General features: G+C 51.2%; 1 protein-coding gene across 4 annotated transcripts in view; it reads left to right on the plus strand.

The window, feature by feature from the left end:
• Window positions 1-26985, plus strand: part of MGAT5B (alpha-1,6-mannosylglycoprotein 6-beta-N-acetylglucosaminyltransferase B) — a 65779-nt gene that overhangs the window by 29012 nt on the left and 9782 nt on the right. For all 4 annotated transcript variants that reach the window (XM_005526803.3, XM_088065512.1, XM_088065513.1 and 1 more), the window contains 10 exons: window positions 7878-7990; window positions 9074-9147; window positions 10574-10738; window positions 11510-11674; window positions 12281-12450; window positions 20956-21087; window positions 21883-22016; window positions 23050-23180; window positions 25426-25581; window positions 26182-26328. In XM_005526803.3, the coding sequence (XP_005526860.2) occupies window positions 7878-7990; window positions 9074-9147; window positions 10574-10738; window positions 11510-11674; window positions 12281-12450; window positions 20956-21087; window positions 21883-22016; window positions 23050-23180; window positions 25426-25581; window positions 26182-26328 (1387 nt within the window). The remainder of the gene's footprint in view (window positions 1-7877; window positions 7991-9073; window positions 9148-10573; window positions 10739-11509; window positions 11675-12280; window positions 12451-20955; window positions 21088-21882; window positions 22017-23049; window positions 23181-25425; window positions 25582-26181; window positions 26329-26985) is intronic.

The raw sequence follows: 26985 nt of genomic DNA on the forward strand, positions 1-26985 counted from the left end.
CCCTCGTAAATCATCAGAGGGAAAGGAAATTAGGAGCACTTATGGAAGCCTCCTGGAGAGCTGTTTACTGGGCAAGGGAAACATCAGTTTGCAGGGGGAGTGTTGATCTCTCTCTGGGAAGCGCTTGGGAGGGAGGGAGGGGAGGAGGGGTCTGAAGCGGCTGACCCAAGCTGGCACCGTAACCCAGCAGTGTTGGGGTTTGGAGAAGCCCTTTTCCAGGAGCTGGGCTGCCCCTGCCCACCCCATCCCACAGGGACATGGCAGAGGGGGAGGCTGGGGTCTGCAGCACTGGCATCCCTGGTCATCCCTCTCCCCTACATGGTGGTTAGCCTGCAAAGGGTGTTATTTGCTAAGGACTGATTAATCTTCAAGCTTAATTACTGCCAAGGCTCAGTTAATTTCCACACACTTTAAGTATTTGTTCTTGTAATCATTACATGACTCCATATTCCCCCAGTAATTAAAAGTCTCGCAATATGACACTAAATGGATGATGTTCCTGCATCCTGCCAGCCTGGCTCTATTAATTCCTGAATTGTTGCTGGTGGTGAGCTGGCTGCAGTGAAATCACTGCCAGATGCTGTGGTCTCCTGCTGCCCAGGTGAGCCTGGAGCAGTCTCGGACCCCTCTGTGCATTCCCTCCCCATCTCCTCAGCAAACTGAGGGGCTGCAGCAAGGGGAGGGGGTGAGAGCTGCTCAGAGCACCCAGGGAAGGTAAGACCCATCTTGTGGTCCAGCCTGGCTTTGCTGGGTGTTGTTCTGCAAGAGCAGGGGTGCATCAGGAGACAGGAGCCTTCCTCCCCAGTGCTCACCTTCCTCCCAGGTCCCACAGCCCATCCAGGGAGAGGTGATGAGATGTTTCTTGCCAGCTCCTGAGGATGTCTCCAGCCTGGCCCTGGATGATTTCAGTGTTACTTGGAGGGGATGGGCACAGTATAGAGACTCCCTGCATGTCTGGAGTCCCCATTAGGATCAAGAGAGGACATAAACGGGGGAATTCAGGCCTGGGCAGCTGAGATAAATTGCTTTTCTCTCTAAGACACAGCAGGGAGGTGGCTGTGTGCTGCTAGCAGATGAGCAGGGTCCATCCATGCGTCCCACATTTCCAGAAGGGCTGTGACCTCATGGAAGAGCCCCACAGCCCAATGGTGCTGGGCATCACCAGCACGGTGATAGGTGCCAAGGTATGCCCAGGTCTCTCACACCCTCCCCTCCTGCTCCCAGCCTTGTACCTCCCCCAGCAGCTCCTGCTCAATTTGCTGAACCTAATTCTGCAGCAGGCTTTGCCTTCTGTTTATTTTATTTTAATTTATTTTTTTATTCATGATATTGAATTTTTTATTTTATGTCATGCCGAAGCATTGACACACCGAGGGCTCCTTTATCACAAATAAATGTGATAAGGCTGGCAAATGAGGCTTCTTGCTGAATGTGCAGTCCCTGGTGGTTTTGTGCCGTGGTTGGTTTTGGCTTGGCTGGCTGTACAGGACCAGTGCTGGGGCCCTGGTGGCATGGGGCTGCCTTTACCCAACCTGTGTGTCTGTTTTACCCTCCAAGCAAAATCAGAGCCTGTTAACCTCCATCAGGTTTCCTGATTTTGGAGCAGCTGGGAGCAAACAGAGGGATGGGCTCAGGTGGGAATGGACATGATGGAAAGGGGCGTCTGGGGAGGGTATAGTGCTGGCAGTGGAAACACAGGCTGCCAAAATACCCCTGCTCAAATTAAACAGAGCATGACCACCAAACACACAGCTGGCAAAGGAAATGGGGGCTGAGGAATGTATCTTGCCCCAGGGGATCCTCTGCCCCAAGGATTGTGATCAAAACTGGTGGTTTTGGTCTCACTTTTAGGCAGGTCCCTCTTAGTCAAGACTGTGAGGCTGGCAGTGCCTTCCCAGCTCACTGAAGGTGGTTCCTCCCAGCCTGCATCAGGCTACTCAAGCCTGTAGATAAATATATCTGATTTATGCCCCAACAAAGTGGTGATCCTGTAACCCTCCTTTTCATGATCTCTTTTGTTCCCATAAATAAACCCACAGCTGCCTGGGCCTGTGGCTCAGCCCAGTTCTGCTCTGAGGGTCAGGAGGAAAATGAAAGTTTGGGCTTGTGGCTTCAGCTTCGTGTTCTGCTTGGGGAAGATCTCAAAGCATTTTATAGCACTAATAAAATATTTTAATTAATGGTGCTGGTTATACTTTGCTGGCCATGCTGGTGAGCTACAGGGTTTGGTTGGAAAGCTGCTGTTCATCATTTTTTTCATGAAGTTTATTGCCAGCTCACTGAAATGTCAGTGTCCTCCCCTGGGGTGTGCAGCCGTGGCCTTTGGGTTAGCTCAGGATCTCTTAGAAAAGCATTTGTGTGAGAAATATCACCCACAATCAACTGAAATGGAAATAAATGGAAGTAGTTTAGTGAGTTAAATGCTCCCATATTTATTATGTGATTTATTATGTAACTTGGTGTTGGAGCAGTTCAATCAGGGCTCTGCCCATGCATCATCTGGAATTTGCTTCAAATGAGTTTCCAAGGAATGCTCCCATCCCAAGCCATGTTCTCTGGAATATGTCCCCAGGGTGAGCACAAACATGGTCAGAGTGAACTTGGGTCTTTACTCAGGTGTTTGTGGAGGGGAGGCAGAGCTGTTTGTGTCACCCTGAGGTGGAAAACATTGAGATGTACAGAAACACCAGAAATTGCACTGGGAGCAAACCAATCCTCTGATTTTTTAAAAAATATTTTAATTTAATTTTAATTTCTCATCCAGCTGACTGTCAGGAGCAGACTGTGAAGAATAAACCCACTTCTCTGTGGTATGGGCCTTCTCACATGTGCAAAGCCGGGTGCCACATCCTTGTCCTTGTCAGGAAAGGCACCGAGGATCTGAGCTACCTGGCAGAGCCCCGTCCAGGGGGAGCAAAGCAGAGAGAACTGTGCCTCAGCCCCTGCACTCCTTTCCCTCTAATGCTACTCTGAGTTTCTGCCAAAGTGATCATAAGCAGAGCTTTGGGCTTTTGCTCTGCTCCCTGGGGGCCTGAGCCTTTCCCAAGTGGGGCAGGATGTGGAACACTCCCTGCGCTTCCCATCCCAGCAGGGGCTGTGCTGCCCTCCCACCACAGGGACCAGCAGCTCAGTCCCAGCCCTGGCTGCTCATCCCAGCTCAGGGGAACAGCACTGGAGCCATGAGGATTAAATCCAGGATTACAAGGCCAATAAACATGAACTGCACAGCCCAACCTCCTGAGCAGGGTACCTGCCCCCGGCCTCTCCTGCTGCACCTCCTGTGCTGGGGTCATCGGTATCAAGGGACTGTGACACAAATTTTAGAGCATCAGCCACCCAATAACCCCCTGGGTCTGTGTCCTGCCCTCTCCCACATGGGCAGCTCTGGCTTCTGGAGTTTTGGGTACAAGCCATCTCAGAGAGGATGTGGAGATACACACAACGGCATGGATCTCCCAGAAATGTTTGCTGCTCCAGCATGGATGAGTTTTACTTGCATTCTCTTATGTTAGTGGAGCAAAGCTTTTAATTCCTCCATCTTCTTGGACATTTAAATGACTTTTTTTAGTTATCCAGCACTTGGATGAGGGCTTCTACCCACACCCCTGGGACCCCTCAGTTTTCCAGGCCCCGAGTTGGTGACTTCACAGAGTTGGGTGACTCTGAGTGTTTTCCAAGGGACAGATGGATGGACAGGAAGAGCAGCCTGAGCCCTCAGGGTGACCCACTGGAGATGCCCTTGGGCTCATTTCTCCTGGGGATATCCCAGCTGTTTCAACAGGCAACACCTCACAAGCTGCAGCAGGAACCAGGAGGCCTGGAAAGATCCTTTTCCCTTGGCCATCAGTGCTGCCTGTGAGATTTCAGCTCCCTGTCCTGGCTGTTGTGGGGATGGATGTGATTTGTGTCCCCAGAGCAGTGAAGCAGTGAGAGCTCAGCACCAGCCCTGCTGCTTTCTGCCCTGCTTTGGGCCTTTGGGCAAAAACTTAAAAAAATATTTGAAGAGGCAAATGGCAGCACAGACACTGGATGTGAGCAAGTGGAAATCCTTTGGTAAACTGCTCTGTGCAAATGCTGAATTTGTTGATGTATTATCTTCAGAACATCTGCTTTTCTCCATCTGTATTGGTCTTCCCAAAGCCATGGCTTTCACAAGTTAATAGCAAGAAATATCGGATGAGCAAGCAAATATGTTTAGGGCTTGTATTATGAAGACAACACACAAAGAGAAAGAGATTCATCTTTTCATAATGCCACTTTTATAAAAGGCAATAAAAATACAGTGGCTTGTAAAGGGATAAACAGGCTGAATCCGAGCTGGTGCTGCGGAGTTGGGGACAAGAGCAAAGTGAAGGGAACCAAATTAATGCATAAAAAAGTGACAGAAAACCCAACCTCCAGCTATATTCTATGGCAAATGATCTGTCAGTGGGGAAAGATACATCTTAATAGCAGTTTCTGAAAGGAGATGAATACTGTATACAGAGCATTATAAGGCACGGTGTGATCTGAATCTTAATCAACAGGGGGAAATATAAATCTGAAAATAATAAAGATGAAATCTATATTGATGGTTAGGAGTAAAAGTACTGTATTTGCTGTAGTAAACGGTTTTAAGGTCCCAGGGAAAAAATTGTTCTAGAAAAGCTGTGGTAATTTAGTAGAGTTTCAATAGCTGGCACAGTGCCAGCATATTTTGGTGGCATTTAGCATGTCGCTATGGAAAAATTTAAAAAGCGAAAAGGGAAAAGGCAAAAAGCTGCTCCCTGGGCAGTGGTGGTGCTGGAAGAAAGGAGATTTTTTTTCCTGCTGGGCTGGCAAGGGCTGTGCTGGCATCCTGGCTTGGATACGACCACCTGGTGGGATATTCCTGCTCTGCTGAGATGTTGTTGAGCAGAATAAACCACTTACCTTGTCCCTCTGGTGTCTCCAGTTACTAACAACAAGGCATCAACCTCCTACGAGGCACACAGAACCTTTTCACATTGGAGATACACCTTTAAATGCCTTATTTTCTCATCCCCTGCCTGGGTGACAAATCGCTGTGCTGATAGTTAATGTAACTTATGCTTAACCTGCTTGTCACCTCTTTAATGCCTTACAGGAAATTTGCTGCTCCTGTGATGGCCTTGTTACCCAGCAGATACAAACACTGGGACCTGGCAGTGCTCTGGGAGCGTGGCTCTTCTCCCCAGCTGTGAAATCCCTCACTCAGAGTCACCAGGGTTTGCAGGCAGCCAGTTTGACATGCAAGGGTGAGGAGCATGGGAAGATCTGAGCCTGGTTCTGTGTTTCAAAGAGACTTTTCTACCTTTCTCTTTCCCCTCTCGTATGTTCCAAGAGTCATGGTGGATATTTTTAGTGCCATTTTCGAGTAATCCTGTGTTTTGGGGAAAGCCTTGTGATGCTCATGCGATGCCTGGCTTGTTTGGGGGACTGGAGTGTGATGCTCAGAAATACATTTTGCATCTAAGGGATTTGAGTTGAAATCTTTGTGTTTGGGAAGCAGTTGTAGCTTCACAAGAGCTGGGCAAGCTGGCACAGAGCCTGGGCCAGCTCCATCACCCAGCACTGTGGCTGCCAGGCAGGACAAGGCTGAGCTGGAAAAAAAACATTTATTTAGGACAACGATCCTGATTTTTGTTTGAGAGTTTTTGTGGCTGCCCAGTGCTCAGCCCTGGCTGAGCTGAGGTCTGGAGGTCATCAGTGAGGAGGTGGGGACTGAGGCTGCTGTTGATTTTTGAGGCTCACCTGGTTCCTTGTGTTTGGGAGCAAGTGAGGACCATGATACCTTCTGGGAAGAGGCAGAAGCCAGACTGTGAGCTAATCTGAAGGGCGAGAGCAGTGCTGTTGTGGCTGTGCCCATCCTCTCTCCTTGCCATGAGTGATGGAGAAACCTGGAGAGCATCTTCACATCCTTTCCTGTTGAAACAGGAGTTTGGGCTCACTGGCTCTAAATTCACTGCATCCATGTGATATTTTCTCCTAAATTGCCCATCCCAGGTGTTTACTGAGTGCCTCTGCATCACCTGTAGGGTCTGATGGCTGCTTGCTGGTGGAAAAATGGTTGCAGAAATGGGGGTTTGAGAGCTTTCAGACCAGGACAATTTTATCTCCTCGGAGCCATGCTGACAAGCAAAGCTTATCTCAGGTTATTTTTGTGCCCATATTTTCCCAGGGCCTCATGAGCAGCCTCCCTGCTGCAGCAGTTACAGCAGGATACCTGGGGTTTATTCTCTGCAAAGGTTGGTAGTGACTCGGGGGCAATGGTGTCCTCTGCATTTAATTATTATTTCTTAAAAGCCCAAGATCAGTGGCTCCCTGTAGAGATATGCAGCCTGAATATTGATGGTCGTAAACCATGCCAGAAGGAAAAATGTGGGCTGCTCGCTGCTGGCAAATGGACTTTAAATCAACAGCCGAAGCAGTGTCGGTTCATAAAACCAGGATTTTTTTAGCCTTGAGGACAGAGGTACTTTAAATCCCAGCCTTCAGGTTCACTGATCTGCTGGAGAACAAACATAAAACTTCACCACGAAGGACCTGACATCAGCACATATTTTTTGTGCCACGAGTATTCAAGGTAGCCCTTTTGGTTTTGCTCACTGCATGTGACATTCCCTTGTATTAAAATGACCTCAGCGGCAGCGGGAGGGAAAACTTACCACCCCAACGCTGCAGGAGGGGAAATTATTTACTGGGATAACTCCTGGAGACGTGGTGGCTGTTTGTGGTGGAAGTGGCAGGGGAGGCATTGGAGTGGCAGGGCTCCACTGCTGATGGATGGAGTTCTCTTTGCCCTTTTCCAGGTTATTCCAGGTTTTAAGTGACCTCCAGCCTCTTTACAGGGCTCTGTTTACAAAATGTGTTCCTTAGATGAGTTCAGCGGGGCTGTTCACCCAGGACAGTGTTGATTCCAGGTTTGATTCCATGGAAGCACGTGCAGCTATGCAAGCTGCTGGGATCTGACCTTGGTGGAAGGTCCCTGTGGGCTTTGCTGGGGCTGCAATCCCCTCCTCAGCCCCAGCTCCCTGTCCCTGCACAGCTCCCTGCTGGGGTCCTGGAAGTCCTCCCACCTGAATCTCAGAATCCCTGAGGTTGGAAAACACCTCTGATATCCTCAAGTCCAACCATTGACCCAGCACTGCCTAGCCCATGTCCCTGAGAAACACATCTGGGGATCTGTGGGACACTTCCAGGGATGATGATCCCACTGCTTCCCTGGGCAGGCTGTTCCAATGCCTGGCTTCACTTTCAGTGAAGAAATTTTTCCTGATATCCAACCTAAACCTTCCCAGGTGCAACTTGAGGCTGTTTTGTCTTGTCACTTGTTCCTTGGGAGGACAAACTGATCCCCACCTTAGGTGGATGGGCTGGCTCAGGGCATCCAGGTGTCCTGTTTGTTTTTCATCACTCTGCTTCAAGCCCACAAACCTCCTCAGCCCTCCTCAGTTTTACCTTCTTTTCCCTGCATTTTTATTCTTTTTCTCCATTTTTTTTCCTACTGCAAGGCAAATAATCACAGCAGAGGATTTTCAAACACAGCACATCTGAAATAAGAAAAAACATCTTTTTGGCGGTCTGTTTAATATTTTCCCCACGTAAAATGCACAGGTGGATCCATGTTTAACAGCACACTGCAAAAAAATGGCAGAATATGTATAAAATACTGATTCAAATAGGTTTTCAATCAAAACTCCTGGAAGAAAGTGACTTCTTTGCCTGCTAAATGCTGCACCAGGCATTCCCATGTTTCACCCTGGAGCTAAGTTCAACCTGCTGGCAGCTTCCAAGAGCATGGATTTCTCTCTGAGCACCTCTGAGTGTCACCACTGGGAGACATCAAGTTCTCAGGGTTAATTTGGTTTCTTTCCCAGGTTCCAGCCAGCAGCTGGGTTGATGGAGAGGATCCAGGCCATAGCTCAAAACGTGTCGGACATTGCAATAAAGGTGGATCAGATTCTCCGGAACAGCCTCCTGAATGGGAAAGGTGAGTGGCCCTGGGGTCCCCACTCCAAACCCCCTGTGTGTTTTGCTGTGCCCATGGGAAGGTCCAACCATGACAAATTTGGTAAAAGTCCCAGAAATGGAGGCTGATCTTGAGGCTCCTCCCTTGGAAAACTTGTGCCTGCCAGGGGGGAACGAGTGGTGACAAATCTGAGTGGCTGTCAGGAATAAATGCCAGGGAATTAAATGTGAAATTAAAGGTGAGGAGCGGTGCCAGCACAGGCACCTGGATAGAAGAATTTGGTGGTTTGGATCCAAATTCACAGAGGTTGGGATTCAGCACCAGGAGAGACATTTCCATCCCACTGTGGCACTGCTGGGAGGGCAGCTGGGCTCTGCAGATGTTTCCCCACATGGCTGCATGGTTCTTGGGGCTGAGGCAGGAGATCCTCCCACTGCCTCTTGCACCTCATGCTTTTCAATTATGGGCAAAGGAGGGCTTAGAGGAGGGGTGGTGGCTTTTATTCACCCAACCATGGGAGGAGAAAAGATCCTGATACCTTTTTAGCCACTTTATGGCTTATTCTGGAACTCACCCTGTGGGCTGAGTCTTCTTCCAGCAGCTCAGCAGGACAGCTTTTATATCAAGCTTACAGCGTAAACTTGTCAAGTACTTCCCTAGATCCTGCAGCCTGCTTACAAGAGTGGGGATAGGTGGAACTTGGGGTCTGGACCAGGCAGAGGGCACAGGGAAGTGCTGGAAATGGACCTGCTGAGATTTAGGGAAGGGAGACCTTCCTGGCATTGAAGCAGGGTGGTTTCCTCTGTTTTGTCTCTGATTTGGGAAGGATCCTGAAGCTGCTTCACATCTTGATGTCCTGCTCCATCCAGTGGGATGGGGCTCTCTCCCAGCACAGCTGTGGCATCAATGAACATCTTTGGGGGCTGCCAGCCCCATCCCATCCCATCCCATCCCATCCCATCCCATCCCATCCCATCCCATCCCATCCCATCCCATCCCATCCCATCCCATCCCATCCCATCCCATCCCAATCTCCTCACAGCATTTCTAGCTGCTCCTCTGTCACACCCCAGCTCTCCCCATGCCCAAATTGTCTCTCTGCAGTGATGGAAGGCAGGAGGGATCAGTGTGAGGTGCCCCGGGACCCCAAGTACCCCGACTGTGCTGGGAAGGTGGAGGTGAGTTGGGGTTCCCTGACTGGGAGAGGGTCTCTGGCTGGGATGGAAGCTGCTGGGAGGGGAAGGGCCCAGAGCAGTGGCCCTGGGGGCTAAACTGGGAAGGGCAATGGGGAATGGGATGTTTTCCAGAATAGAATGTTTGTTAATATTGGAAAGGTGCAGCCCATTGATGGAGGAGGAGCAGAGCCAAAGGTGTGGAAAGCAAAGCAGGGCAGTGCTTTGATGAGAAAACACAAGGGAGGCGTCCAACCTTTTCTGGCAGCCTTTGCTACAGAAATGGGGTTGTTTTCCCCCAATAATTCCCTCCCCAAATGTACCTTTAGCTGGAGTGGTACAAAGCACTGACGCCACAGAATGCAGTGGAATCAGCTGTGAGAGCATCTCTGCCTGCAGCCCTCCCTGTCTGCAGTTTGTGTGTTTAATGCCAGAAGCAAAGTGAGCAGAAAGCTCTGACACATCATCTCTGAATATATGGAGCATTCCCTGGTGTCTGGGGAACAAGCCCAGCACTGCCCAGAGCAGCACCTCCATCTCAAATCGGATGTCCTGCCTCACCCAGCTTGCTCTTCACACCAGAATGCAGCCTGGCACTTGGCCCAGAGCATGATGGCTTTGTCAGAGAGCACATTTACATCAACTAATTAAAAGCATCGCCGTTTTCCCTCCTCTTCCCAACCTGCTTCAAGCTCACTCTTTTGCAGGGTTGAGTCTCCCTGAGAAGAAGTTGAAGGGTGTAAGAAAATGATATTGGAGGGGGGCTGGATTTTTCTCTTCCATGGGTGTTAGCCATCCTTTCCTTCCATGATTTGAGTAAATTCAGGGTGTAATGCAATTGTGGAAGGCTGTAATCCCATCTCCCCTCCTGGTGATTGCTGTGCTTTACAGATTGGGCACAGCAACCAGTCCCTGAGCAGATTTGTTTTTGTAGTTGAATTAGGAAGAGGCTGGCAAGAGCCTTTGTGGGGGATGATAAATCGCTGCTCTGGTCCCTGGTTGTTCTCCTCCATGTGAAATCATCCCTGGGGACTGCTGGCAGATCTGTGTCCTTGCCCTGCTGCTCCAGGGGCGATGAGATCAGCAGCTCCCCAGCAAAGCCAGCCAGAAGAAATCCCTGTTGTGCATCATCTCCTGGGGATTAATGGCTGTGCCCTCAGGGAAGAATGGAACCAGTGCTAGAAACCCAGGGGGTCCCCAGCAAACCCTGCTGGCTCTTCCTCTGCCCGGCATTCCCTGGAGGCACCGAGGGGTGAACATCAGCCCGTGGCACAGGGGCTGGGTTTGCAGCCCTTTCTCCACCCTCTGCCCTTCATTTTTATCCCCCAGACAGACAAGGGGGACGGAGATCAGAGGTTTTCCACAGCAGTGGCAGCTGGCAGGGCCGGCACATCTCCTCCCTGAGCCCCACGTGTTTCTTTGCCCCTTGCAGTGGATGAGGGCCCGCTGGACCTCTGACCCCTGCTATGCGTTTTTTGGCGTGGACGGCACCGAGTGCTCCTTCCTCATCTACCTCAGCGAGGTCGAGTGGTTCTGTCCCCCCCTGCCCTGGCGAAACCGGACGGTGGCCGTGCCCTCGCCGCCGCTGCGGGTGCAGGTAAGGTGGGCCCAGCCTGGCTCCTGCTGGGCCCCGGGCTTTGGGAGGAGGCATTGGCATCAAGGCTGCTGGAAATAATCATCAGTGTCAGTGGGGCCGTGATGCTTCTCGTGGTTTTTTTTCACAGAATGACAGGATGGTTGGTGTTGGAAGGGATCTTTATGGGCAGGGACACCTTGCAGTAGAACGGGTTGTTCCAGGCCCTGCCCGACCTGGCCTTGAATGTTTCAAGGGATGGAGCATCCACCACTTCTCTTTGTGACCTGTGCTCATGTTTTATCACCCTCACCATGAAAAGTTTCCTCTTTATATCTAGTCTGAGTCAACTCTCTTAGTTTAAAGCCATCGCTCCTTGTCCTCTTGCAACAGACCCTGCTAAAAAGTCTGACCTTGTCTTTTTATAAGCCCCTGTAAGTATTGACAGGTTGCAAAAAGATCTCTCTGGAGCCTTCTCTGTCCAGGCTGAGCACCCCCAGCTCCCTCAGTCTGTCTCCACAGCACAGATGCTTCATCCCTCCGATCATTTTTGTGGCCCCCTCTGGACCCACTCCAACACTCCCCTGCCTTTCCTCTCCTGAGGAATCGGGCTCTCACGAGCCCTCGGTGCAGTGGGATCCCTCTGGGATTTGGGACATGAAGTGGAGGAGCAGTGATGGCTCCAGGGGAGCAGGAAGGACTCAGATCACCTCTGCCAGGCCGCGGGACAGCCCAGGGGCTCCTCTGCCGGCCGCTTTCCCTACACTCACCGTGCAGAGCGTGCTCCTTCCCTAGGCAGCTTTCCGGAGGGACCTGGCTCGCCTGCTGGAGCTCATCGGCACGGGCAAGGAGTCCCTGAGCTTCATGAAGAAGAGGATCCGGCACCTGGCCCAGCAGTGGCTGCGGGCGGCGCGGCGCCTCGAGCAGAAGCTGGCGGGACGGCAGCGGGACCAGAAACACGTACGGGGGGTTCTCAGGGAACAGAGGGGGAAGCTGAGCCCAGGGACAGCTGGGATGGGAGCCAGCTGGGAGGAAACCTGTTTATGGAAGTGTGTGGGTCTGTAGGGGTGGTCTGTCATGGACATGACCCCGCAGGCATTTGGGATGTGGCAGGGTTGGTGTTGCTGAGCAATGGGGTGGATTTTGGAAATGGGTCCTGGTGGGTGGAGATGGTGTCCAGCTCCATTGGAGCCTGACAGGTCTCCTCTGAGGATAAGCTGAGGTTGCTGGCATTCCTGTTGGTGTTTTTGTTGTGCCTTTTCCTTTGGCCCCTGTGTGCTGGGAAATCCAGCTCCAGCCCATGGTGCAGACTGTGATGGACGTGGACAACACGAGCCAGGCGCTGGGACACAGAGTGGCACTCAGAGGGAGCTGCCAAGCTCTGACCATTGGGTCTGTGCTAATTGGACATAGATCATTTGTCTGCACACCTGACTGAGCTCCCTGAGTAATTACAGCCTGCCAAGGAGCTGGAGGGAATCAAAAATTCATCCCATAAGTCATTCTGGGCTGGAAAACCCAAATTGTCCTTTTCCCCAGTGCTGATCCCTCTCCTTGTCTCTGCAGATCTTGATCCATATTGGCTTCCTGACAGAGGAGTCGGGGGATGTTTTCAGCCCACGGGTGCTGAAGGGAGGCCCTCTGGGTGAGATGGTGCAGTGGGCTGACATCCTGGCTGCCCTCTTCATGCTGGGACACAGCCTGAGGGTCACGGTCTCCCTGAAGGAGCTGCAGAGGTGGGTGCTGGGTTGCATTGAGGTCTTGGGTGGAAGCACCAGATCCAAAAAGGCTGGGGGAGGCTCTTTGCCCACCTGCATCTCAGACAGGGCTGGTGCTGTACTGTGCCACCAGCACCATGGCTGGGAGAGATCTCATCCTTCTACATCCTAGGAAAGTGGGAAGCACTGGTGTGGAGTGATGCTTTGCATGGAGCTGATGTGGACATACCTGGAGTGGGGCTGTGCTCTGTGGCTTCAGCACACAGAGCATCACCAGCACACAGCATAACCTGTGTCCCCTGACACCTGCCTGGAGCTGGCCACGGGAAAACTCCCTTTCCCACCCCATTCCCCAGGGATGCTCCCTGCTGGGCTCCTTCCTTCCTGCCTGCCTTCCTGCCTGCCTGTCTGGCACTACCAGGGAAATTGCAAATTAGATGGTTTAGAAATCAAGGAGAGCCTGAAGCTTCTTCGGGGACTGGGCAGGCTTTGGGAGATGCTAAGCCAGCGCTGGCCACATAATGAGCCATGCTGAAAAGGGAGTGAAAAAACCCCAACAATCCTGGATAAAAACAACAAAAAACCCCAACTCAGTCTCTGAAGCATTCCGAATTAATGAATGGAATTAGCTCCTAACTAATTAACTAAAAAAAAAAACAACCCGGTCCTAATGCAAGAGGCAGCATCTCCTCAAAGAGGCGGGAATGATGTACTAAATGATAGCCGTGTACTCAAGGATGAAAGGAATTAATGGCTGGGAGGGTTATGTTGTTGCTGTTGTGTGGTTCTTGTTTGTGTTTTTTAGTGACAAACCTCATGGTGGTTGTTCAGGGAGGGGAAGGAGCTGCCGGGGTCTCACGGGGTGGTTTTGCAGCACCCGTTTTCCTCTGCAAGTGACTCTGGTGACAGCTGCCCTGTGCCTGTAGTATTTTGCCTTTGCCAGAAGCCTGGCAGCTTCCAGGTCACTTGGCAGTGATGAGAGCTCCTCTTGGGACGTGGATTTGGATGTGTTCCTTGGGATGCCATCTCTTCCCCTTTGTAGCTGAGATGGGAAGTGTGTGAGCCGGGCTGGGGCTGCACATCTTGCCCTTCTCTTTGTCCCAGAAAATGTCCCCACCTCCCCGAGCACGTGTCCTGTGCCTGGCTTTGTGATGTTTCAAATGCTGGACACACACACCAAGTGCTCACTTCCATATTGATGGGCTGGGGTGAGACAGGACCTGGGGATGGAACCACGTCCCCTCTGTCCCTTTGGAGACCAAGCCCAGCGTTTGTGGGGTCACCACTGGCACCTTGGTGCAGCCCATCAAGAGATGGTTTAATGGGATGTCACGAGGGACAGAGGTTCTGTGCTAGGGGAGGCCCGAGTGGTGCCAGCAATCCTGGTGCCTGCAGATCTCTCAGTGACATTCCTGCTGCTGGGCTGGTGCCTCTAAGGAGTGCTGGAAAAAGCTTTTGCCTGACCAGGAGTGACTGGGAGGCTTAGCAGAACACGTGTAATTAGTCCTGAGGCGTGCTAAGAGTTAATCTTGGGCTCTTCCTTAAAGCCTGGAGGGGGTTTTACCTGTGGCCACAGCTTTGGGGAGGGGTTGCAGAGAGCCAGAGATGCACAAAGGGCTGGAGCTGGGCTGCAGGGATGCAGCAAAGCTAAATCCCTGTCACGGGGGAAGCGGCAGCCCGGGCACTCTGATCCCTTATCCCTCCTGCCTTCTGCACCCTCCTGAAGCAGCAAAGCTTTGTGCCTCTGCAGACTGGGCCTGAATTTGTCCTCTCCCATGCTGTGTGTCTCTTGCTGGCCGTGCAGCAGGACAGGCAGCAGTGTCGGGGTGGGTTTGGGGATATTTTACTCCAGCAGTGTGAAACGTTGAATCCATCCTTGTGTATTTTAATTTGGCAACCCCTGCTCTTTTCATGGCTGGGAGCTGTAGCTGCTCCCACCCAGCAAAGCCTTCACTGGAGTCCATAAATTATTCAGCAAAGATTAACCTCTCTCCTGATTTGTTGGTTTTTTGGGGTTTTTTTTTTGTCTCTCCAAATTTCTGAGCTGATTTTTCTGCATGTATTGATCACTGGCAAGGGATCACTGGAAGATTTGCCTGCATACACTTCAGCCAGCGGTTATCTGAGAGTTGTTCATGATTAGCATCTGTATTGATTGCAATGCAGCAGTGCATGGATTGGGTCTGGATTGGATCAGGAGTGCTGAGGATCAGGAATATGAAGGAGGAGAAGTAAGGCCCTGATCAAAAAAGCTGGTGATGGAGGGCTGGGGGTGAAAACATGTTGGGAGTGTGACCATGTGTGCTGGGCACATCTCCCTGGCCAGCAGTGAGGGGCAGGGGTGTCAAACGGTTCTTCCTTTGTTTTAGGGACCGATGCTAATCTGAAACAAAGATAGGGAGCTCAGGGAATCTGCCGGCTTCATCCCCAGCTCAGCACTGTCCAAATATCCCTGTGAAGTCTGAGATCACAGCCACGGAGCTCCTCCCCGGTTTTCCAGGGCCAGTTTATTTGGGTTACCTTTTATCCACTACCGACTGTAAAGATCTGTGAATTCCACTGCCGAGTCCTACCAGGGGCTATTTTTTCTCCTGTTGCTGAGCTAAGCGCAGGTGTTTGCTCTCGTTTGAACCCCCAGTGAATTTGTGAGCTGCTTCTGGTGCCTCTGGAGAGTCAAGGGGTGAAACACTGAGTTATCTGTTCCCTTCCAACCCAAAACCATTCAGTGTTTCTATGTGCATCTTCCCAGGAGGAAAATGAACTGCCCAGCTGGAGTGGGGAGCCAGGAGCTGTTTTCTCTCTGAGATTTGTGCTGGGTGGGCAGCCAGCAGCATTTTGAGCCTTGTCTTGAAGCAGGGAGGGAAGAAACATCCCAAATGTGAACGCCAACACTTGAATCTTGCTGAAGACCCCTGGTGCTGTGTTGGTAGCCCAAAAGTGCTTTCAGGGAGGTGAGAAACCAGGCCAGTGTTGGTGTTGTTGCTTGCTAGGGGAGGAGTGGGAAGTGCCTGAAAGCTCTGAGCTGGGTTGGTAATGAGGCAGCTCATGAGTAGATGCTGGAAAATTACAAGCAGCGCTTTGGAGCAATGGCTGTGCCCGCGGAAAAAAAGCTTTAATAAGCTGAGGCTTTTCCTCTGGAGCACCTGTGCTCTGGGGTCAGGCAGGAAGGATCCTGTCAGCCTTTTCCCTGGGAGAAGCAGCACAAGGGGAATGCCTGGAAGTTCCAGATCCTTCCCTCGTCCTTGAGCCATGGGAGTGGTCATCTTGGCATGTCCAACTGCTTTTCTGGGGCTAAGGGAGAGGCTGGGGGAGAAGTGGCTGCACAGCTGTGAGCTGCTGGGGACTTCAGAAAAGCACTGAAATGTGCTTTTCTCAATGGTCCCCTCGAAATTAACTGCTCATAAAGCAGGACAGAAAGTCGAAGAAAATGGGATTTGATGCCTCTTGGGGTCAGGGCTTTACAAAGTGTTCCCGGAGCTTAATTGCTCCTGTGTCAAGTTCTGGACTCAATTCTGGTCCTGTCAAAGCGCTGGATTTGAAGCACGTGCCTGTATCCGGTGCTGGCAGCCCTTTCCCTGCTGTGGCCAGTGTGTGGTTTGGGTGCTGAGCCACCCTCTCTGGGGTGGGGTGGATGGAGCCTTGGAGCTGTGGTGGGATGAAGCTCTGCTCCCACTGCCCCCACTCTCCTCTCAGTGCCTGGCACACAGCAAGAGCTGTGATTTTCCTGCACTTTCCATGCTCACTGAGGTGTGCTCAGGCTGCAAAAAGGGCAGCTCAGATGGAAACACAACGTCCAGAAAGCACATTTCTAATTGTCTCCTGGCAGATAAAAGCCATCTTTCTGTCTTGCATCTGTTCATATGAAAACCTGCACCATGCCCAGGCTCTGGCTTCACTCCCCTCGCCAGCTGGAAAAACCAGTCCTGCTGTTGTGTGGGAGAGAAAGGAACTGCTTATGGAAACAGCCAGAAGTGGCCAGATCTGTGTGATCCTGATGGATCTGCATGGAGAGGCTGTGGATTGATCAGCTCTGCACTGGTGGGGAGGAACCTTCAGCCTTTAACAGAGCATCAGGTGCTCCTGGTACTCGAGTCCAACCTGGCCTTGGGCACTCCCCTGGATGGAGCAGCCACAGCTTCTCTGGGCAGCCTCTGCCAGGGCCTCATCTCCCTCACAAGGAAGAATTTCTTCTTTTTTTTGGAGCTCCTGTGACAGCAGGAGAATAGTCTCAGGGTCTGCCCAGGTACCACCAGCATGTTAGTGCTCAGTTTCTGCTGCTCCCTGCAGGAATCCAAGTATTGATTTCTCCTTTCCTGGGAAGTTCCTTCATGTTTGCTGAATCCACAACCACAAAGAAGTGTTTGTTCTGGCACCATCCTGTGCATCTCCAGGTCCTGGAAATAAATAAATGGATAACTGAACTTCCCCCCTGCATGGGGCTGTGTCATACAAGATCAATGATGGACCAGAGAAACAGTCCAGGTGCACCTTGCAAAAGTGAAACCATTGCAGGTGTTGAAATTGCTTGGAAATCCTCCTTTCCAGGGAGTGCTCATTCCAGCAGGGCGAAGAGCAGAGGGCAGGCAGTAGGATGTTCATTCTGTGGGCTTAGATTTGCACTTGTTGGTTGTGATGGGGTTGTCACAGACCCCTGGGATCTGCTCAGGCCTGGCTCTGACACCTTTCACCCCTGGATAACATCCCAGTGCCTGCTGGGCGCTCGCAGCCATGGAGAAGGTGAGGGAGCAGCGAGGACAGGATCCCTGCTCCGTTCTCAGACTTTGCTGATGGCAGCAGATGTGGGCAGAGAAAATGCAATTAAATATAATACAGAATATTGGCCCAGGCTGCCAGGAGATGCCCATGAGATCCATTCAGTGCTGGACTTCTCAGCACCAGGAGCGATAACGCGGAAAGAAACGTTGGGTTAATTTGAAAATAGGTCAATGGGATGTAAAGATAACCCCTCATCATCTGACTCCAGAGCGCCTGCACTGTGCCCAGGGAGGGGATGGTCCCCTGGCTGATTAAAGTACCTCTGAGAGGAAAATAGCAGGACAAGAAGCTGCTGGAGATTTATTCTGGAGTAGGCACAGCTGGTGGAGGCAGCTGGCGGAGAGGCGAGCGCGGCATCCGCTTGGATGGGAGCGGCTCCGGCTGCTCCCTCGCGGAGAGAAGCCAGGGCTCAGCCGACACTCTGATCTGGGATTGGGGATGGGATGAGCCCCTGGATGGCCAGCCAGAGGTGCTGAGCTGGTCACCACCCTTGGCTGGTCTGGGAGGGGAGGTTTCCCCAGGGGCTGGCATCGGGTGGTTTCCACAGCAGGTCCCTGGGCTGCGAAGGCGGCGTTTGCGCTCATCAATTTTATTTGCGTAATTTCAAGCGCCATTAATAGTACATGGCACGAGGAAAAATCAGGGAAATTGCACTCCAACCATGAGTGAAATTGGGTTTAGTAGAAAATTAGTTGACTTAACTGGCAAATGATGAAAGCCTGAATAAAGAATGTTTAAATAAGGAGGAATAAAAAAAAAATTCTCCCCCCACCCCCATCTCAGAAGTGCAGGCTGGATTTGCATGAGTGGAATATTAAAATCAGTGGTTATAAAGTGTTTAGGGAGGATAAAGGGGGTAAATGAAGAGATGTTCTGCTCAAAGCCACTGCTTCTGCTCTCAGAGCTATTCCAGCCACGTAGCCATGGCACAGAGTATAAATGGATGTGGCAAGTCCTGAGCACCTGGAGAGGGGATGTGTGGCAGATTGCGGTGCTGATGGGAGCTGGGAGAGTCAGACCTGCTCTCCCCAACTTGTGGGAACTTTTCTGGAGGCTTCAGCATGAGTTACACTAATTGCTGCTTCCTGCAGCCCCTCGTCAAGCTTGGTTAGGGCTTCCTTAAATTACAGATTATTTTGTAGTGCAGTGGCTTGTGTGACATGTACCAGCTAGAGGATGGTGTGTGCTGCAAGCACAGTGTAATGGTTTGGGGATTTTTAGTTAAATACAAGGTTTATGGATTGGTTCCACCACAGTGCAGGCTGGTGTAAATCACTGTTTGTCTGATGACTGAGGGAAAAGCAGCATTGTGTGAGCAAATGTGTTGTTTAGAATTCCATCTCTACAAAATCCTGGCTTAAAAATTCCCCTTCAGCCTTCCCGGGAGGTTGAGTCTCCTTGGTGCCCTATTTATTGTACCGAGGTGGCTGTGGGAGGTGAGAGCCTTTCCATTCCTGCCATCTTCCCAATCAGTCCTGTCGTGTAAAATTGTGCATAAAAGTGACAAAACTGCAACCTGTTCCCCCTGCGGCATCCCCGGCCAGGCCGCCCTGAGCTGCTGCTGAGATTCCTTGTGACAAGAGCAATGAAGCAGCTGCAAAAGCAGCTCTTCATCTTAAATTGAAATTCTCTCTTTTTCCTGGCTTTGGCCAGCGAGGTTGTTCCACATTTACACATTTTCTGGAGTCCCTGGCATGGTCAGGAGTTTGGGGTGACCCTTCACCGGTGTCAGGTTGGGATGGGGCTGGATCTTGGTGCTCAGTGCTCAAGGACTCGGAACCACATCAGAATCATAGGAAAGGAATCATAGAAAAGTCTGAGTTCAGAGAGACCTTTTAAAGGTCTTCTGGTCCAAACCCTGGCAGTGAACAGGGGCATCTTCCACCAGATCAGGTTCAGAAGAACAGGGAGGTGTGGACAGAAGCCAACCAAGAGCCCTTTATCATATTTCTTATGGTCAGCTGGCTCTGTGTGGCCCCTTCTGATGTTAGTGAGAGACTGGAGGGCAAATCCTTGTGATAATTGTGTCCCTGGATGGGAAAGCCATGGATTTCCTCTGGAAACAGCCATGGGATTGATAGGTGAAATGCTGAAGGGCTCAGCAAGGGGTGAGGACCTTATGGAAGTGTTCCTCAGAGGATGGACTGTGGGGTTGTGGGTCCTTTTGTGCTTCAGCTGAGGAACAGATAAACCCAGGTAGGGCTGGGAAGGGAATTCTCAGGTTCAGAAGGGAAAATGCAGAGAAATTAAGAGAACCAGTAAGAGAAGAAAAGATTCAAAGTCTGGGAGTGTAAAACCTGAGCAGAACTTTTATTCCTTAAAGAAAAGAAAATACCTACAGGCATGGCTGGGATAAATTCCCATCTCCAAAGAGGGGTTTGGAGTAAGTGAGGAGCCCAGAAGAAAACAAAGACAGACGTCCTGGCAGGCAGGAGCTAAGGGTGAGATTTCTGAGCTCAGACTTGTGAAATGAAACAGGAATTCCTCAGCCTTGTTGGAAGGACTGAGAACAAAACGGGACAACTGCGTGGTGGGAGTGAGACAGCCTGGGTGGACCAAATCAGCTCAGCAGTTTGGTTTTCCATGAGGATGCTGCTGCTTTTTGGGTGTGAGTGGAGTTATGAGGATGAAGAATTATCATCTTTAGGAGGAAAAACAAAATACAAGAGCATTAAAACTGCAGAGTGAATCAGCTCCTGAGCAAACTGGCACTGGGAAATCACAAGTACAAGCAACATGGATTTTTGAGAAACCTGCTGAAGCTGGAAGGTGTCACGGGGGGTTTTTTTTCTGAGAAGGAGGAAACATGGTCCAGACAAGCAGATGGGCTGTCAGGCTGACATCAGTGGTACACTTGGTGGAACAGCTTTGGAGAGAGGGATTCATCAGTTCACAGAGGTAATTGGAAATTGAAGGAGACACACAACAGGTTTACCAGCCCTGTATCTTGCTGGATTAATCACATCTCACCCTAGCAGTGAGATAACTGATGGTCTTGATAAAGAGATTGCAGTCAGTCGAGTTTGTCTGGATTTGCACAATGCATTTTATCCACTGGATGAGGGAAGAGGGGCTGAGTGTGGCTGTTTGTAAGGAACTGGCTGGAAACCCCCTGAGTGAGACCCAGGGCCCAGCTGCCCCTGTTTTATGGAATTATTTCATAGATGGGACCAAAAGTGAGAAATATGAATGAAATGTGCCCAACATCCAAGGACAAGCATTGCCAGCAGAGTCAAGGAGAAGCTGAGAGTGCTTTGGGATGTGGTGGGTAAGGACTGGAATAAGAAAACATTCCAGGGTGTGCTGGGAGGGATGTAGAGCTGGGAACAGGGAGCTTTAGGCTCAGCTGGGAGCCTTGCAGGCAGAGAGGAGAGGAAAGATGTGGCTTTACAAGTCTGTCACTGGTGTGACTGCAATGAAAGCAAACGAAATCTGGTGTCTTCAACAGGAGAGGTCCAAGGGAGGGTGTGTGGTGACTGGGATGCTGGTGAGCCCTGGCTGGGAATGCTGTGCCTCACAGTCCATCTGGGAGGAGCAGGAACTCAGCTGGAGCAGGTGCAAAGATGGGGAGGGACCAGAACTCTCCAGATCTTTGGCCTGGGAAATAAAAACCGGAGCGAGGAGAACCATCTGCGTTCCCCTGCATCAAAGAGCAGCTGTTGGATGGCTCCTGCTCAGCAGGGAAAGGAGTGTTTGTGCTGCAGGCCTTTGGTGGTGCTGGGGGCTGATCCTCCTGCTTCTCCCCAGTCACTTAGGGGTGCCTCCAGGACGGGGGAACTGCCCCTTGACCAGTCCTCTGCCTTTCGACCTGATCTACACCGACTACCACGGCCTCCAGCAGATGAAGCAGCATATGGGGCTGTCCTTTAAGAAATACAGGTAAGCAAAGCCACTGCCTGCTCTTGTTCTCCATTTCATTAATTAGCAAGCAAAGATTAATGCTAATGACCGATCCAATTTTACGTTTGATTTTTGCCTGGCTGGTGCCTTACTGTGTCCCCTGCTGCCAGGGCACGAGGCATTCTGAGCCTCACATATTTAGGATAAAACCTCATTAAAAGAGAGAGAGTTGGGGAAAGACCAGACCCTGCACGTGCCTGCAGTGTGTTGATATGTGCTTGCATTCCACTCCTGCAGCCAGGGGTGGGCACAGCAAGGAGAGGAGTGTGAGCCTTGGGAATCTGTAAGGAGCCCTGTCCCCAGCTCCTTGAGCATCAAGACAAATGTCATCGTCCCCTGGTACATCACCAGCCAGGAAAATCTGTGATTTAATTTAGTGCTGATAGACCTGCTATTTATTATGTTTTTTCCCATCTCTTCCACTATCCTACACAATTTTATTAGAGAGAAAAATGACAAGCTGCGTTATTGCTTTTATTATAAATGCATTTGCTCTTGCATTCAGCTTGTTTTGCTCTTCCCTTGCTTGTTGTTCCTCTTCTCTCCTCAGCCTTGTGCTGGTAGTGCCTGCCTCAGCATTCCCAGGATATTGGGAAAGGCATTAATAATCCTTTGGGAGGTTCATCACTGTGGCAGGGTCCTGCGAAGGGAAATCCTCCTGCAGGGAGGGAGCAGCGTTGGGAAGGGCTCCTTGGGACCCCTCTGCTCGGGCTGCAGACGAGGGACGAGGTTCCTGGGGACAGCAGATGTCCTCAGGGGGTGTCTGTTCCTCAGGTGCCGTGTCAGGGTGATCGACACGTTCGGGACAGAGCCGGCCTACAACCACGAGGAGTACGCCACGCTGCGTGGCTACCGCACCAACTGGGGCTACTGGAACCTGCAGCCCACCCAGTTCATGACCATGTTCCGTAAGTGCTGCTGCCTGGACAGGCTGCCTACAGCACAGCCTAGACGTTAAAATGTATTAAAATAATAAAGTAGGTGTTTATTAAAGGTCTTTTATAGATACACCTTGGGCTGTGCAAAAGCCTGGCAGAGGCTGCACCCAAGGTGGATGGTGGTCATGATATAAGTTTGGTATTTTTGCATATCAGGGGTTAATTCTCCAGTTATAGCTTCAGGTAATGAAGTTATATTCCCCCAGTTTGCTTCCCCCAATTCACTTTTGTTTATACTTTTTGGGGCCTGAGGCTGTGGAGTGTGCTTGAGTCTTGAATTGAAGCTTGGAAGGATTGTTCTGTCTGACCAAACTGTGAAGAGAGCTTACTAACACTCTGTTTGGAATTCAGAGTTATACCCTAATGCAGGACAGGATCTGAAAAATGTAAAAGATAAAACTTAAGGCATCAGTGGGGGCCTGCCAGGGTGGTTCTGAGGGTCTGAGATAATCCATGAGGTGAAGCTCAGGCAGTGTTGTGCTCCCCGGCTCTGCTCCTGCTTCCCCTGCCCACAAGAAGCTCCTGCTGGGCCACCTCTTGGGCTACAGAATGATCCAGGGAGAGAGACCAGGCTCCTTCCACTGCTCCAGCACTGTCAGGGCACTGCCAGCAGCTTCCAGCTGGGGTGGTGTTGGTTACAGAGCCTGGTTTGCTCTCAGCTGGGATCCTGAATGTGACAGCAGCCTGTGGCATGGACGGGAGATGTGCAGGCCTGAGAAGAGCCCAGTGTCCCACTGGCTGCTGGGTGACTCAAGCATTGCTTTTTCCTGGCTGGATAAAGCCCCTCTGGCAGCCTTAAAAACACCTCAGTGTGTGAAGAGCTGCTCAAGTGGGGCTGAATCCTGGATTTCATGAGCTGCTTGAACAGGGATTCAAGCTCCATTTTCCTCCATACTCCAACAAAACTCCGGAGCTGGGCTCATCTCAGGCTGTATCCCCAATCCTGGAGTCATCCCAAAAAACAACTGTCCAGCCACGTGTCTCCTCCCCTTGGTGCCCACAGCTCACACTCCCGACAACTCCTTCATGGGCTTTGTGTCAGAGGAGCTCAACCAGACCGAGAAACAGCTCATCAAGGCCAACAAAGTGAGCAGCATGGCCGTGGTGTATGGCAAGGAGGCCAGCATCTGGAAGGTGGGTGACCTTGGGCTGGTGGGGACAAGCCAGGCAGGCAGGGGTAGGCACAGGCAGAGCTGGGAGCCTCTGGCTCTCACCCCGAGCTGTGCAGGTGCAGATCTGGGTGTGTTCGTGGAGGATTGTCCTTGTCCCTCTCCTGGGGGAGTGATGTGACACATCCAGAGCCTCCAAGCAAACAGGGAGAGGCTGGTGGGATGCCATTCCCTGCTCCTTGCTCTGAGTGATGCTTCCTCCCAGCAAGTTTTGAGGCTGAGGATTTTGTATCGATGATTTTGTGTAATTAATTATAATGATTGTCACTAATTAATTGCAGTGATTGCTGCATTATGATGGGGATAGTTTTTGTCTGCTTTCAAGCACTCTGTGAAAAGGGGTTGTGCTCCCCAAGCCTGGAGCAGCTGGGGGACAGGGGTGGGTCACTGCATGGGAACAGCCCCTCCAGCCCCCAAAACATCCCCTTGCATCTCCAGATGGGGCTCCCCCCATCTTATCCAGAGCTAGCAAGCTGCTTTTCCTTGCAGGGCTGTAAAAAGGAGCTAATTCTCATTGTCTGTTGATTTATTTCTATTTTTCCTTCTGTGCACTGCCTGGGGCTGCTCCAGTTGCAGGTACTGTACCACACCAGCTGCTGCTGGGCTTTGCCTCTGCGCCTCTTCTCGGGAGAGAAAAGGTTTTTGTCGGAGTTGACTTTGCCTTGACGTGGGCTTGGTCCTCTGGAGCTGCTGGGACTGATGTGGGTTGATGCAGTGGGGGCTGTACCTCCTCTCCTTGCCAGCTTTCCTGATTAGCAGCTGCTAATTAGCAGGGATGCTTGTGGTGAGCCAGGATCCAGCTACTCCATCTCCTCTTTACTGGTGTTTGTGGGATTTCCATCACTCCTCAGGCCTGAGAGCAAATCCCCCCTGTCTCTGCCTGGCTGGGGGGCTCCCTACTGAAACCCACTAAATCTCATTTTAGGAGAACTGCAACATCTTGTCTTATTTTTCTACCATTCCCCTGCCCTTTCTTATCCAGAAGTTTCCTTGGAGTTTAGTTAAGGTAATTTGGGAAGGCACTAAAGAGAGTTAAACCCCAGAATGGACATTTCCTTCCACTCTGAGTGCTACAGGCATTTGCTGTTTTGAGTCAGAACTCACAAACACCATCAGTTTTCCCCAAACTGCATATTTGGGGTAATTTATTCCTGGGTGAAGAGGCTGGGACTGAGCCTTGCTGGTTCCTTGAGGCCAGGCTGCCTGGCCTCTACTTCCCATCTTATCACTCCATGGAATAAAAAAGGGAATAGAGGGTTTTTTTTCCTTATTTTCAGTGATTTTGAGGTCTAGAAAGGCAAAGACCACCTCCATCTCCTGGAGCCAGGTGCTTACTTAGCAGCCTTGGGCCAAACACCCCCTCCAAAGCAGGATGTTTTTGACATTTAGAAATATTTAATTAAACCTCCCTTCCCTTTATTTCTCATTTCCTACCCCTCTGAACTTCTTGCCTCTGGCTCACAATAGGAGCTGAAGTTTTAATAAGCTGGGAAAGCCTTAGAGCCTTGGAGAATTCCAGGGATCCATGGCTGAGGGAAGAAATGCAGCATTCGAGGAGGCTTTAAGGCAATGTACAGAGTTTTCTCAAATTCCCCATTTATAACTCCTTATTCCCCCTGGTCTTTGCTCTTTTGGGGATGTAGCAGCACTGGAAAATTCAGCATCCAAAGGATGGCCCCTTTGTGGTTTTTTCAAGCAAAAAAAAATCTGCAGCGGACAAATTGTTAAAATGAAAGGCTGCTTTGGAGCAAAAGGAGGGAAGCTTCCAAGAGAAGAAAATTGATGACCCCCTTCATTTTCCAGGTGGTGAAACAGGATTAAATCTGAATGAGAAAATCCTTGGAACTTGTTACTTGGAATAAGAGGCTATTAGCAAGCTCTGGTCTTTGCAGACTTCTTTCTGAACCCTCTGAAGCCTTTAATTCAGCAGCTCCAGAGTGGAAGTTGCCCTTGGAGGGGACAGGGAAGGCAGGAACTTGATCAGAGTGATGGATCCTGCAGCCATTCAGGCTCTCCAGGAGCCTGGGGCAGTCCAGGATGTGTTTCCAAGGAATGAGGAGGGGAGGGTGGGGATTTTGCCCTGCTGTGTGTCTGCCTGAAGCATGGCAGGTGCTGTGGGACAGCATTTTGAGAGTTAACGCCCCCGTAACAGTGAAGGGGAGGTCAGACCCATCCTTTGGTGTAGTTCACGTCTCTGCCTTCCTCCCCAGGGCAAGGAGAAGTTCCTGGCCATCCTCAACAAGTACATGGAGATCCATGGCACAGTTTATTACGAGACACAGAGGCCACCCGAGGTGCCGGCGTTCGTGAAGAACCACGGACTGCTGCCCCAGCACGAGTTCCAGCAGCTGCTGAGGAAGGCAAAGGTGGGTGAGGGCATCCCAGGACCTCCATTCCCCGTGCTCCTCCCCGGCTTGCAGCCACTCCCAGCTGGGATAATTAACCACGAGCCTCTCAGCCGGGGATAATTAGGCAGGAACCGAGCAGAGCACATTTCAGATCAAGATGTGTCTGATGGGTTTCTCTTTGCAGACTGTCCACAGGCAGAGCACAAAGTTTCCTCATTAATTCATTTATTGCTGAGTGGGGTGAGGAGTTTCTTTCCCACCTTATAGCTGTGATAAAAATAAACGAGATTCTTGGAGTGTGTGGGTGTGGGTGCATCCCTGTTGCCTTCAGCTGGTGCCTGGAGGAAATATTCCTGATTTACCAGCCCAAACAGCTTTGGCAAAGCCGAGTTGCTCCATGCAGAGCCAAAGTGATGGTTGTGAGCACCACGGAGGAACCTGCAGCTCCTGGACACCCCATGGCTGTGGTTGATGGAAAAGGGGGAATTTTGAGCCCAGTTTATCGAACCCCATTAGAGGCCTGGTGTGCAGGAGCAGAGAGGGGATGTTGATGGGTTTATCTGGGAGCTTTCCCTGTGGGGAACAATCACCCAGCAGCGCTGTGTTTCTGCCTTGCAGCTCTTCATTGGCTTTGGGTTCCCCTACGAGGGCCCGGCCCCGCTGGAGGCCATCGCCAACGGCTGCGTTTTCCTGCAGGCGCGGTTCAACCCTCCCCACAGCTCCCTCAACCACGAGTTCTTCCGCGGGAAACCCACATCCAGAGAGGTAAATGTGGTGTGGGGGCTGCATGGAGCCACCCCTGGGCTTGGGCCAGCCTGGGGAAGAGCAGCTGCCACACTGAGGGTGCTTTCTTCCTTCGGCAAGATTTCCTCTGTGGATGTCTGCTGATGGGGTCTGGGGATCTGCCTCGGGGAGAAGGGGCTCTGCTCTAGGTTTGGGGTTTCCAAGGAGAAGGTGGTGCAGGAGCCCAGATCCATCATCCCCCACACCCTGCTCCCAGGATGATGCTCCCCTGCTCATCCCTCTGTGCCCACAGGGACAGCAGGACCTGCAGGGCTATGAAATCCCTCCAGGCTTGCCCATGGCTGGGAATTCAATCTAAGTAGAGCAGGAACTCTTTAAAACTTAAAGGCTTGAGAAAATTGCCTCTTTTATTATTAATAAAGTGGATAATGCAGAGCGAGGCTCCCTCACCGAGCTGGGGGCTGTGCAGCTGGACTGGGCTGTCCTGCACCCCCCGAATTAGGAGTTAACACCCATTCGGGTGGGGCTGGGGCTGTACCCCAGCCTGGAGCCGGCTGGCAGCCGGGGTGAGGGCTGTGAAATGCCTCAGGGTGTTCATGTGCCGGAGGGGAAGGAGGTGATCAATCTGCAGGGAAAGAAATGAGGAGGGACAGCAATGAGGAGGATAAACCACACAGC

The sequence above is a fragment of the Pseudopodoces humilis genome, chromosome 21, assembly GCF_049639895.1.
Source record: "Pseudopodoces humilis isolate 2021_Gansu_Grassland_sample_001 chromosome 21, ASM4963989v1, whole genome shotgun sequence".
NCBI classification, from domain to species: domain Eukaryota; kingdom Metazoa; phylum Chordata; class Aves; order Passeriformes; family Paridae; genus Pseudopodoces; species Pseudopodoces humilis.